Source organism: Hemitrygon akajei, chromosome 21 (genome assembly GCF_048418815.1).
Source record: "Hemitrygon akajei chromosome 21, sHemAka1.3, whole genome shotgun sequence".
Classification (NCBI taxonomy): Eukaryota; Metazoa; Chordata; class Chondrichthyes; order Myliobatiformes; family Dasyatidae; genus Hemitrygon; species Hemitrygon akajei.
Genome location: NC_133144.1, coordinates 40,422,319 through 40,434,784, shown reverse-complemented (window position 1 = coordinate 40,434,784; position 12,466 = coordinate 40,422,319). Strand labels below are relative to the sequence as shown.

Below are 12,466 nucleotides of genomic sequence, written 5' to 3'. Positions count from 1 at the left end.
CCCCACCCTGCTCCGCTCTGTTGCTTACAATTCTTCAGTGTGCCAGAGAAAGAATTAATGTGATTAATCCAAGGAAAGGCAGTTCATTCCTTTGAATGATTGTCCGCTTTTAGCATGGTGTTTACAGCAATAGCTTAGAGCCAGTTGTAAAGAGATGTTATCTGATCAAGATTTCTGTTCAACTGTTATCTCATTTTCAACAGGAAGTGCTTCATCTTCTGCGAGGAGCTCCTCCAGATGTCATGATGAGGCTGTGCAGACCTGTGCCAGGAATTCTGCCCGAAATAGATCCCCAAAGCCTGGTAAATTTATCGAGTTCTAACAGGGCTAGAGACTTTTGGGGCAGGGGAGTGCATGCTGGTTGAGAATGCAATGTCTGAAGAATAGATAAACAGTTCATGAACCCATGAACACTACCTTACTATTTCACACTCCCTCTGCACTGTTTATTTTTTGTTGTAATTTCTTACACTTTCTTATTGTAAATTATAGTTTTTTAAATATCTTGCACTTTACTGCAGCAACAACTTCAGCCACATATGGCAGTGATAATAAATCTGATTCTGATTTTTGACGTGCAGGGTTCAAGTTATTTGAGCCAATGGTAATATGGGGAGTGTACCACAAGGCATTAGAAGTGACTAAAAGACCTAAACCTCTCGGATGAAAATTGTGGGATTGAAAATGTACTGCAAAAGGATAGCATGCCAGGAAATACGTCAGTGTTGTGAGGATGTGAGTGGCTGCATTGTCCTGCACATATTCCCACGTTCTCAGCTTGCCCATGTCATGGTTAACAGACAAAAAGCCCTTCTGCCTCTTTGTCCCTGGACAAAGAGTGATGTCCACCACAGACAGTGATGTGAGCCTTCGATGCAATAGGATGTTGGTCCCTGGATAGAGCATGGTCAAACCTCTGACCATTACCAGTTTAATGCACTTCTTCAGTGCCAGAAAAATTCCCTGGTCCAAATCTCTTAGTTTATCAAATTTAAGAGGTAGAAAGGGGAAAGTGAGCCATTGGTTCTTAGGGCTAAACACCTCCTATGGAGTTCATCCACTTGCACAAATTGGGATTTTTATTGATATGCCAACACAGCAAGATGTCCCAAAGGGAATACTACCAAATAGTGCATACCAGGTCGCAGAAGTGTGCTCTGATGTTTGGTACAAAGGCCATGTAGGGAAGGATCACAAAAGTGGACTCCTTCCATTACTGCACATGGAGGGGATGAGTCAGGTAGGGAAGCCCTTCAAAAATTAAAAGGATGGACACTCTAGGGGGCCAGATGAGTGGCACGATGAGATTGTTTAAAAGAAATTTTAACACCACTGAATGTATTGGCCAAATGACACTAAGAATGTAAAAAATATTGTTTGCACTGCATTTCTTTTTGTATCTTTTGGTATCTTATTGTGATAAACTTTATTTTTGGAAATAAATTGTAATGATTTGATGTCAGGAGGTGAGTGCAATTGCCATTCCATATTTCTGAGAATGGTGACCAACAATAAACATCCCCAGGAATTTAATTCACACGTAGCCCCAAGTTGACACTTGATGAAAGATTCTTGAAATCAGTGAAAGTGGCAGTAAAGTCAATATCCAAGCAGGTGCATTCGTAATGTCCTACAGTGACCAGAGCTTGGAGGATAAATCTGCCAAGTCCTACACTCCATATTGCCATAAGACATGGGAGGCATTTGGCCTATCAAGTCTTCTCCGCTCTTACATGATGGCAGATTTATTTTCCCTCTCAACATTCTTCTGTTTTCTTCCTGTAGCCTTTGATGCCCTTACTAATCAAGAATATATCAACCTCTACCTTAAGTGTACCGAAATACTTGCTCTACATCAGTGGCAATGAGTTCCTCAGATTCACCACTTTCCTCATCTCTGTTCAACAGGGATGTCCTTCTTTTCTGAGGATGTGCTCGCTGGTCTTAGACTTTTTCACTACTGGAAACCTCCTCTCCTCATCCACTCTATCTAACCTTTTCAGTGTTTGCTAGGTTTCAATGAAATTCCCCAGCATTCTTCTAAATCCTAGTGAATATAGGCCCAGAGCCACCAGTTGTTCTTCATAGAATAATCTTCTCATTCCCAAGATCTTTCTCATAAACCTCCTCTGGACCTTCTCCAATACCAGTGCCTCTTTCCAATACCCAAAACTGCTCACGATATTCCAAATGTGATCTGACCAATGCCTTGAAGAGTCTCAGCATTACAGCTTTGCTTTTGCTTTTATATTCTGGTCCTCTCAATTGAATTAAAAGTGAGGAGGCTCTGAACAACTGTATCAATATTCCAACCCAAACTTCCCACTAGTGGGGTCCTTCCTGCAGATATCAATCGTGAATTATGTTTCAAAAAACGGTTCTTTCAACAAATTTTACATCTTTTCAATTAAGTCCATTAAAATTTCAGAATCAGAATGAGCTTTGTTATCACTGACCTTTGTGAAATTTGTTGTTTTGCAGCAGCAGTACAGTGCAGAGCCATAATTACTATGAATTACAAAATAATAGTTATGTTCACTCATTATACTCTTCTCTCAGGAGCAACCGAGAATCACTCGGGTGTTGCTGGTTTGTGTTTTATGACCATGCTTATTCTAAATGTTCATATTTAGCATTGACAAAGATACCCACTGTCAACCTTTCATTTTGAAATGCTAGACTCCAATTTCATCACCTGTGAAAGAGTTGTCTGTGTTGAAACCACCCAACTCGCCACTGCAAGAGCTGCTTCAGGAGGATGGACCAGACCAGGGAGCAGAGTGTGGAGAAGATCCCCAGAGTCTCACTCAGTCCTGTGATTCCAGTGACGATGAGTGCAGGTTGGACACAGTGGAGGAAGCCACAGAACAGGAAGAGCATTTCCAAGATGTTCCACTTGACGCAACAAATTTGGAATTAGTTACTGCTCTGGCTGAAGACCTGAGGCAGAACTGTTACTCAGCCTGTGACCTACCTATTACATTGCCAGGGACAGACAGGTGAGTACCATCAATCTTCACATTCCTTCAGTCTACCTCAGAAGTCCTCAAATAACCATAGAACATTTCAGTGTTAGATATTTCTTGGAACAATCTGATCTGTACAACAGATCTGTGAAATTCTAATCATGAAGTTGAATAAATTTAGACCTACAGTTTTTTTTCAACAGGAATAATGATTAATACTAAATTGTTGTTCAAATTGTTGGCTACATTCCCAGGTTGAGCTATTCATAGAGGCATACATCCATACAGTACGAAAATAGGCCCTTCTGCCCAACTGCTCCCTGCTAACCTAGATTTCTAACTATGCTAGTTCCATTTGTCCACATTTAGCCTAGATCCCTATAAACCAGGGGTCCACAGTCTTTTTAATGTCACAGACCCCTACCATTAACGCACAGTCTCTTCCCAATTGAAGGTGAGAGGAGAGAAATTTAGTAGGGACCTGAAAGGCTACTAAGTGAACTGCCAGAAGAAGTGGTTGAGGCAGGTACATTAGCAGCATTTTAAAGACACTTGGGCTGGTAAATTAATTGGAAAGGTATAGAGCAGGGTTACCCAACCTTGGGTCCATCCAGGCCATGCTGCCTTTTCACTGCTGCCATTGGGAAGGAGGTACAGGAGCCTTAAGTCCCACACCACTAGGTTCAGGAACATTTATTGCCCTTCAACTGTCAGCTTCCTGAACTAGCATGGACAACTTCACTCGCCTCAGCCCTGAACTGATTCCACAACCTATGGACTCACTTTCAAGGACTCTACAACTCATGTTGTCAATAAATAAGTACACATTTATTTAATCTACCTGCAGTTTCTAACTGTTTATTTAATTACCTATCTATCTACTCACCTATCTATCTATTTATTTATTTGTAGAGTTTTGTCTTCTTTTGCACATTGCTTGTTTGTCAGTCTTTGTGTGCAGCTTTTCATCGATAGTATTTCTCTCTTGTACTGTGAATGTTTGCAGGAAAATCAATCTCAAGGTACTATATGCTGACACCTACATACTATGATACTAAATTTGCTTTGAACTTTGATAAACAGGTGACAGTGAGAGTTAGAGAGAGATTAGGCTGAGGAAGGCACAGCTTCCAATGTGGTGGGAAGAAAATATTCCAGTATGCACAACTCTCCAGATCTGAGTTTCCCTGCTTACTTTAATGAACTACACTCAGTAACCACTTTCTTTGGTACCTCCAATATCTAGTAAAGTGGCCACTGAGTGTGTTCATGGTCTGTTGCTGCAGCCCATCCACTTCAAGGCAGCCATTTTGTGTATTCAGAAATGCTCTTCTGCACAAAATGCGTAACTATTTGTGTTACTGTCACCTTCCTGTCAGCTTGATCCAGACTGGTCACTCTCCTCCGACCTCTCTCATTATCAAGGCGTTTTCAGCCACAGAACTTGATCTTTTTCCCTCTTGTTTTGTGCACCATTATCTGTAAATTCCAGAGACTATTGTGCGTGAAAATCCCAGGAGATCAGCAGTTTCTGAGATACCCAAACCAATAATCATTCTAGCATCAATAATCATTCCATGATCAAAGTAATTTATATCACATTTCTTTCCCACTCTGCTGTTTGGTCTGAACAGTAACTGAACCTTTTGACCACATCGGCATGCTTTTATGCATTAAGTTGCTGCCAGATGAATGGCTAATTATTTATTTGCATTAATGAGCAGGTGTACAGGTGTCCTGAATAAAGTGGCTACTGAGTGTAATAATACTAAATAATAATTTTATTTATATAACTCATTTCATACAGTAAGATGCAGACTCAAAGTCCTTTACATAGATTGTAAAGATAAATCAATATAGTCAAAAATACGAGACAAAATTAAAAATCATAAATAAAGACAACCATTATATAAAATAAAATACAATCAAATACATCAAATTATATAAATGTAATCAACATCAACAGGCACTAAGTAATCCTATAAGTAGGCCAAGTTAAAAAAAGTAGGTTTTTAGAAGTGTTTTGAAATATTCCGCATTACTAGCCTGGTATATTTCATTTGGCAGAATTTTCCAGATTTTTGGTCCGTAAGAGCAAAGGGACTCATCACCAGTTCTTATATGCTTGGCTCTCGAAACATTAAGCAAACCAGTATTCACTGATCTGAGATGATAATAATTAGGGATGTAAGGAGATATACACTCCAAAATATACGGAAGAGCTAGATTATTTAGAGCCTCATATATAAAAACATAGAAAACCTACAGCACAATACAGGCCCATTGGCCCACAAAGTTGTGCCAAACATGTCCTTACCTTAGAAATTACTAAGCTTACCCATAGCCTTCTATTTTTCTAAGCTCCATGTACCTATCCAAAAGTCTCTTAAAAGACTCTATCATATTCGCCTCCACCACCGTTGCCGGCAGCCCATTCCACGCACTCACCGCTCTCTGAGTAAAAAACTTTCCCCAGACATCTCCTCTGTACCTACTCCCCACCACATTAAACCTGTGTCCTCTTGTGGCAACCATTTCAGCCCTGGGAAAAAGCCTCTGACTATCCACACGATCAATGCCTCTCGTCATCTTATGCACCTCTATCAGGTCACCTCTCATCCTCCGTCGCTCCAAGGATAAAAGGCTGAGTTCATTCAACCTAATCTCATAAGGCATGCTCCCCAATCCAGGCAACATCCTTGTAAATCTCCTCTGCACCATTTCTATGGCTTCCACATCCTTCCTGTAGTGAAGGATGATTAAGAGTATTTTAAAACTGATCCTAAAAGACACAATCAGCCAGTGTAATGATAGCAAAACTGGTGAAATGTGCTCAGATTTTCTTTTTTGGGTTAAGATTCTTGCTGCTGAATTTTTAGCAAGCTGCAGCTGATTTATATCTTTCTTAGTCAGCCTGAAAAGAGTGCATTACAGCAGTCTAATCAGCTAAAATTAAAAGTGTGTTTCAATTTTTCTGCATCTTGACACATTATAAGAAATTGAACTCTTGCAATATTTCTTAAATGAAAGAATGCAGTCCAGTAGTATGGTTGATTTAGCTCTGAGTCAATAATAATGTCTAAATTCTTTATTTCTGGCTTGATTTTGTAAGGCCAGATGATCGAGTTTGTTTCTATGATTCACTTTTTTCTTGCTACCGATAACCAAAATTTCTTTTTTTCTCGCTTATTTAGTTTAATGAAATTCAAACTCATCCATTCTGTAATGCTAGTAAGACACAAGACCATAGGTTTGAGCCTCAAGGTCATCTGGTGTAATAGACAAATACAGTTGTGTGTCATCTGCATAACTGTGGTAATTCACCTTGTGTTTTGAAATAATCTGACCTAATGACAGCAGTAGAGTGCAAACAGCAATGGGCCAAGACTTGATCCTCGCAGAGTGTATAGCATAGAATCATCACAAATGGTTATTTACATGATATTTATCTACACTGCTTTTAGCATGAAAAGAAATTTTCAAGCCTGCCATTCTCATAAAAGTTATAGAGCAATGCAGCAGCCCAAATCATCCATGCCAACCATGATACCCAATAAGCCAGTCCTATTTGCCTGCATGCTTTTCCAGAAACACCAAGGAAAACCGAATCAAGAAACTAAGTGAGAGGTAATTGTATAATTTGCCTCCGCAGAACTTAATTGCTTAGATAATACAGATTGTGTCAGTCTTATTGGATAGGTGAAGCATTTGTTTGCTTCCAGTATACTTAACTGTTTTAAAACAGCTGTATGTGGTCTGGTCTGTCCTAGAGGTATTCCTGGTTAATCAGATCACAAGCAGACACTGTAATCCCACCAACTTTAATACTTGGGCAGTAATTCAGTTCTGGCACAATGAGAATGTGAGTGAAAATGAAATGGGTAGCGTGGTAGCATAACAGTGTTACAGCAGCAGTGATCACCAGTCAGGTTTCGATTCATGCAAGGAGTTTATACATTCTCCCTAGGACCACATTTAAAAAAATAAGAGTTGCCTGCATTAGTACATACAAAACGTTTGAGATCACAGCTCAGTAGATGTAGGAAGAATGTTTGCTCTGATTGAGAGGCCTAGAACTAGAAATTACCCTCTCCTGTGAGGTTAGCGTGATGCTGAACCGCACCGCTGATCTCCAGCTGGGATTCGATTCATGCCGCTGTCTGTAAGGAGTTTGTACGTTTTCTCTGTGACCATGTAGATTTCCTCCAGATGCTCCTGTTTCCTCCCACATTCCAAAGTTAGGGTCGGTGAGTTGTGGGCATACTATGTTTGCACCCGGCGCAGCACAACACTTGCAGCCTGTCCTGCACAATCCTTTTTGATTTGATCTCAAAGTTCAAAGTGCATTTATTATCAAAGTACTGTGTGTGTGACCTACAACTCTGAAATTCATCCTTTCCAGACAGCTAGGAAACAAAGATAACCCTGGGAGCCGTTCATAGAAAAACATCAACCCACCCCCATCTGCAAAAAAAACAAACAGCAACAAGAACATCACACACACACAAATTGTTCAAATTGCAATGCGAATATCAAACCCTTCCCCAGGCGCAAACAAACACACAAATGACAACAAGAAATAATGAGGGAAAATACAGAATATAAAAACACAAGATGGAAAGAGTCCAATCAAACTACAATCCAATCCATAAACTGCAGAGCCAGAACTTCAGTACCATCCTCTGACAGCATCGAAGAAGAGAGAGACCATTCAAGCGCAGTGGCCTTCCCTCGGGAGCAGTGAGCGAGAGGGAGAGAGAGAGAGACCGTCACATGCCGACACCTTCCCTCGGGAGCAGTGAGCGAGAGGGAGAGAGAGAGACAGTCACATGCCGACACCTTCCCTCGGGAGCAGTGAGCGAGAGGGAGAGAGAGAGAGACCGTCACACGCCGACACCTTCCCTCGGGAGCAGTAAGCGAGAGGGAGAGAGAGAGAGACCATCACACGCCGACACCTTCCCTCGGGAGCAGTGAGCGAGAGGGAGAGAGAGAGAGACCGTCACACGCCGACACCTTCCCTCGGGAGCAGTGACCGAGAGGGAAAGAGAGAGAGAGACCGTCACACGCCGACACCTTCCCTCGGGAGCAGTGACCGAGAGGGAGAGAGAGAGAGACCGTCACATGCCGACACCTTCCCTCGGGAGCAGTGAGCGAGAGGGAGAGAGAGAGAGACCGTCACATGCCGACACCTTCCCTTGGGAGCAGTGACCGAGAGGGAGAGAGAGAGAGACCGTCACATGCCGACACCTTCCCTCGGGAGCAGTGACCGAGAGGGAGAGAGAGAGAGACCGTCACACGCCGACACCTTCCCTCGGGAGCAGTGACCGAGAGGGAGAGAGAGAGAGAGACCGTCACATGCCGACACCTTCCCTCGGGAGCAGTGACCGAGAGGGAGAGAGAGAGAGAGACCGTCACACGCCGACACCTTCCCTTGGGAGCAGTGACCGAGAGGGAGAGAGAGAGAGACCGTCACACGCCGACACCTTCCCTCGGGAGCAGTGACCGAGAGGGAGAGAGAGAGAGACCGTCACACGCCGACACCTTCCCTCGGGAGCAGTGACCGAGAGGGAGAGAGAGAGAGACCGTCACACACCGACACCTTCCCTCGGGAGCAGTGACCGAGAGGAAGAGAGACCGTCACACGCCAACACCTTCCCTCGGGAGCAGTGACCGAGAGGGAAAGAGAGAGAGAGACCGTCACATGCCGACACCTTCCCTCGGGAGCAGTGACCGAGAGGAAGAGAGACCGTCACACGCCAACACCTTCCCTCGGGAGCAGTGACCGAGAGGGAAAGAGAGAGACCGTCACACGCCAACACCTTCCCTCGGGAGCAGTAAGCGAGAGGGAGAGAGACCGTCACACACCAACACCTTCCCTCGGGAGCAGTGAGTGAGAGGGAGAGAGATAGAGAGACCGTCACACGCCGACACCTTCCCTCGGGAGCAGTGAGCGAGAGGGAGAGAGACCGTCACACACCAACACCTTCCCTCGGGAGCAGTGACCGAGAGGGAGAGAGACCGTCACACGCCAACACCTTCCCTCGGGAGCAGTGAGCGAGAGGGAGAGAGACCGTCACATGCCGACACCTTCCCTCGGGAGCAGTAAGCGAGAGGGAGAGAGACCGTCACATGCCGACACCTTCCCTCGGGAGCAGTAAGCGAGAGGGAGATAGAGAGACCGTCACATGCCGACACCTTCCCTCGGGAGCAGTGAGTGAGAGAGAGAGAGAGAGAGACCGTCACACGCCGACACCTTCCCTCGGGAGCAGTGACCGAGAGGGAGAGAGAGAGAGACCGTCACACGCCGACACCTTCCCTTGGGAGCAGTGACCGAGAGGGAGAGAGAGAGAGACCGTCACACGCCGACACCTTCCCTTGGGAGCAGTGACCGAGAGGGAGAGAGAGAGAGATCGTCACACGCCGACACCTTCCCTCGGGAGCAGTAAGCGAGAGGGAGAGAGACCGTCACACACCAACACCTTCCCTCGGGAGCAGTGACCGAGAGGGAGAGAGAGAGAGATCGTCACACACCAACACCTTCCCTCGGGAGCAGTAAGCGAGAGGGAGAGAGACCGTCACACGCCGACACCTTCCCTCGGGAGCAGTGAGCGAGAGGGAGAGAGACCGTCACACACCAACACCTTCCCTCGGGAGCAGTGACCGAGAGGAAGAGAGACCGTCACACGCCAACACCTTCCCTCGGGAGCAGTGACCGAGAGGAAGAGAGACCGTCACACGCCAACACCTTCCCTCGGGAGCAGTGACCGAGAGGGAAAGAGAGAGACCGTCACACGCCGACACCTTCCCTCGGGAGCAGTGACCGAGAGGGAGAGAGAGAGACCGTCACATGCCGACACCTTCCCTCGGGAGCAGTAAGCGAGAGGGAGATAGAGAGACCGTCACATGCCGACACCTTCCCTCGGGAGCAGTGAGTGAGAGGGAGAGAGAGAGAGACCGTCACACGCCGACACCTTCCCTCGGGAGCAGTGACCGAGAGGGAAAGAGAGAGAGAGACCGTCACACGCCGACACCTTCCCTCGGGAGCAGTGACCGAGAGGGAGAGAGAGAGAGACCGTCACATGCCGACACCTTCCCTCGGGAGCAGTGAGCGAGAGGGAGAGAGAGAGAGACCGTCACATGCCGACACCTTCCCTTGGGAGCAGTGACCGAGAGGGAGAGAGAGAGAGACCGTCACATGCCGACACCTTCCCTCGGGAGCAGTGACCGAGAGGGAGAGAGAGAGAGACCGTCACACGCCGACACCTTCCCTCGGGAGCAGTGACCGAGAGGGAGAGAGAGAGAGAGACCGTCACATGCCGACACCTTCCCTCGGGAGCAGTGACCGAGAGGGAGAGAGAGAGAGACCGTCACACGCCGACACCTTCCCTTGGGAGCAGTGACCGAGAGGGAGAGAGAGAGAGACCGTCACACGCCGACACCTTCCCTCGGGAGCAGTGACCGAGAGGGAGAGAGAGAGAGACCGTCACACGCCGACACCTTCCCTCGGGAGCAGTGACCGAGAGGGAGAGAGAGAGAGACCGTCACACACCGACACCTTCCCTCGGGAGCAGTGACCGAGAGGAAGAGAGACCGTCACACGCCAACACCTTCCCTCGGGAGCAGTGACCGAGAGGGAAAGAGAGAGAGAGACCGTCACATGCCGACACCTTCCCTCGGGAGCAGTGACCGAGAGGAAGAGAGACTGTCACACGCCAACACCTTCCCTCGGGAGCAGTGACCGAGAGGGAAAGAGAGAGACCGTCACACGCCAACACCTTCCCTCGGGAGCAGTAAGCGAGAGGGAGAGAGACCGTCACACACCAACACCTTCCCTCGGGAGCAGTGAGTGAGAGGGAGAGAGATAGAGAGACCGTCACACGCCGACACCTTCCCTCGGGAGCAGTGAGCGAGAGGGAGAGAGACCGTCACACACCAACACCTTCCCTCGGGAGCAGTGACCGAGAGGGAGAGAGACCGTCACACGCCAACACCTTCCCTCGGGAGCAGTGAGCGAGAGGGAGAGAGACCGTCACATGCCGACACCTTCCCTCGGGAGCAGTAAGCGAGAGGGAGAGAGACCGTCACATGCCGACACCTTCCCTCGGGAGCAGTAAGCGAGAGGGAGATAGAGAGACCGTCACATGCCGACACCTTCCCTCGGGAGCAGTGAGTGAGAGAGAGAGAGAGAGAGACCGTCACACGCCGACACCTTCCCTCGGGAGCAGTGACCGAGAGGGAGAGAGAGAGAGACCGTCACACGCCAACACCTTCCCTCGGGAGCAGTGAGCGAGAGGGAGAGAGAGAGACCGTCACATGCCGACACCTTCCCTCGGGAGCAGTGACCGAGAGGGAGAGAGAGAGAGACCGTCACACGCCGACACCTTCCCTTGGGAGCAGTGACCGAGAGGGAGAGAGAGAGTGACCGTCACACGCCGACACCTTCCCTTGGGAGCAGTGACCGAGAGGGAGAGAGAGAGAGATCGTCACACGCCGACACCTTCCCTCGGGAGCAGTAAGCGAGAGGGAGAGAGACCGTCACACACCAACACCTTCCCTCGGGAGCAGTGACCGAGAGGGAGAGAGAGAGAGATCGTCACACACCAACACCTTCCCTCGGGAGCAGTAAGCGAGAGGGAGAGAGACCGTCACACGCCGACACCTTCCCTCGGGAGCAGTGAGCGAGAGGGAGAGAGACCGTCACACACCAACACCTTCCCTCGGGAGCAGTGACCGAGAGGAAGAGAGACCGTCACACGCCAACACCTTCCCTCGGGAGCAGTGACCGAGAGGAAGAGAGACCGTCACACGCCAACACCTTCCCTCGGGAGCAGTGACCGAGAGGGAAAGAGAGAGACCGTCACACGCCGACACCTTCCCTCGGGAGCAGTGACCGAGAGGGAGAGAGAGAGACCGTCACATGCCGACACCTTCCCTCGGGAGCAGTAAGCGAGAGGGAGATAGAGAGACCGTCACATGCCGACACCTTCCCTCGGGAGCAGTGACCGAGAGAGAGCGAGAGAGACCGTCACACGCCAACACCTTCCCTCGGGAGCAGTGACCGAGAGGGAAAGAGAGAGACCGTCACACGCCAACACCTTCCCTCGGGAGCAGTAAGCGAGAGGGAGATAGAGAGACCGTCACATGCCGACACCTTCCCTCGGGAGCAGTAAGCGAGAGGGAGAGAGAGAGACCGTCACACGCCGACACCTTCCCTCGGGAGCAGTGACCGAGAGAGAGCGAGAGAGACCGTCACACGCCAACACCTTCCCTCGGGAGCAGTGAACGAGAGGGGGAGAGAGAGAGAGACCGTCATATGCCAACACCTTCCTCTGACAGCAGTGAGTGAGAGGCCCGTGGACAGCACTGACACCTTCCGCCCTCACCTCAATGCTTCGATCTTCCTCAACGATTTAATCCGTGAGAAATGGTGTCGATCGTGGGCTTGATCCCTGTCTCTGAGCTTCTTGGCCTCAAACCTTCTGGGAGACAGCAAAGCGCCA

At 48.2% G+C, this 12,466-nt stretch overlaps 1 protein-coding gene across 1 annotated transcript in view; it reads left to right on the top strand.

Moving 5' to 3' along the window:
* The window catches only part of ptpn20 (protein tyrosine phosphatase non-receptor type 20), a 419,828-nt gene that overhangs the window by 282,377 nt on the left and 124,985 nt on the right, over nt 1–12,466 (top strand). The window contains exons 29-30 of the mRNA XM_073025740.1: nt 204–302; nt 2,680–2,999. Coding sequence (XP_072881841.1) covers nt 204–302; nt 2,680–2,999 — 419 coding nt within the window. The remainder of the gene's footprint in view (nt 1–203; nt 303–2,679; nt 3,000–12,466) is intronic.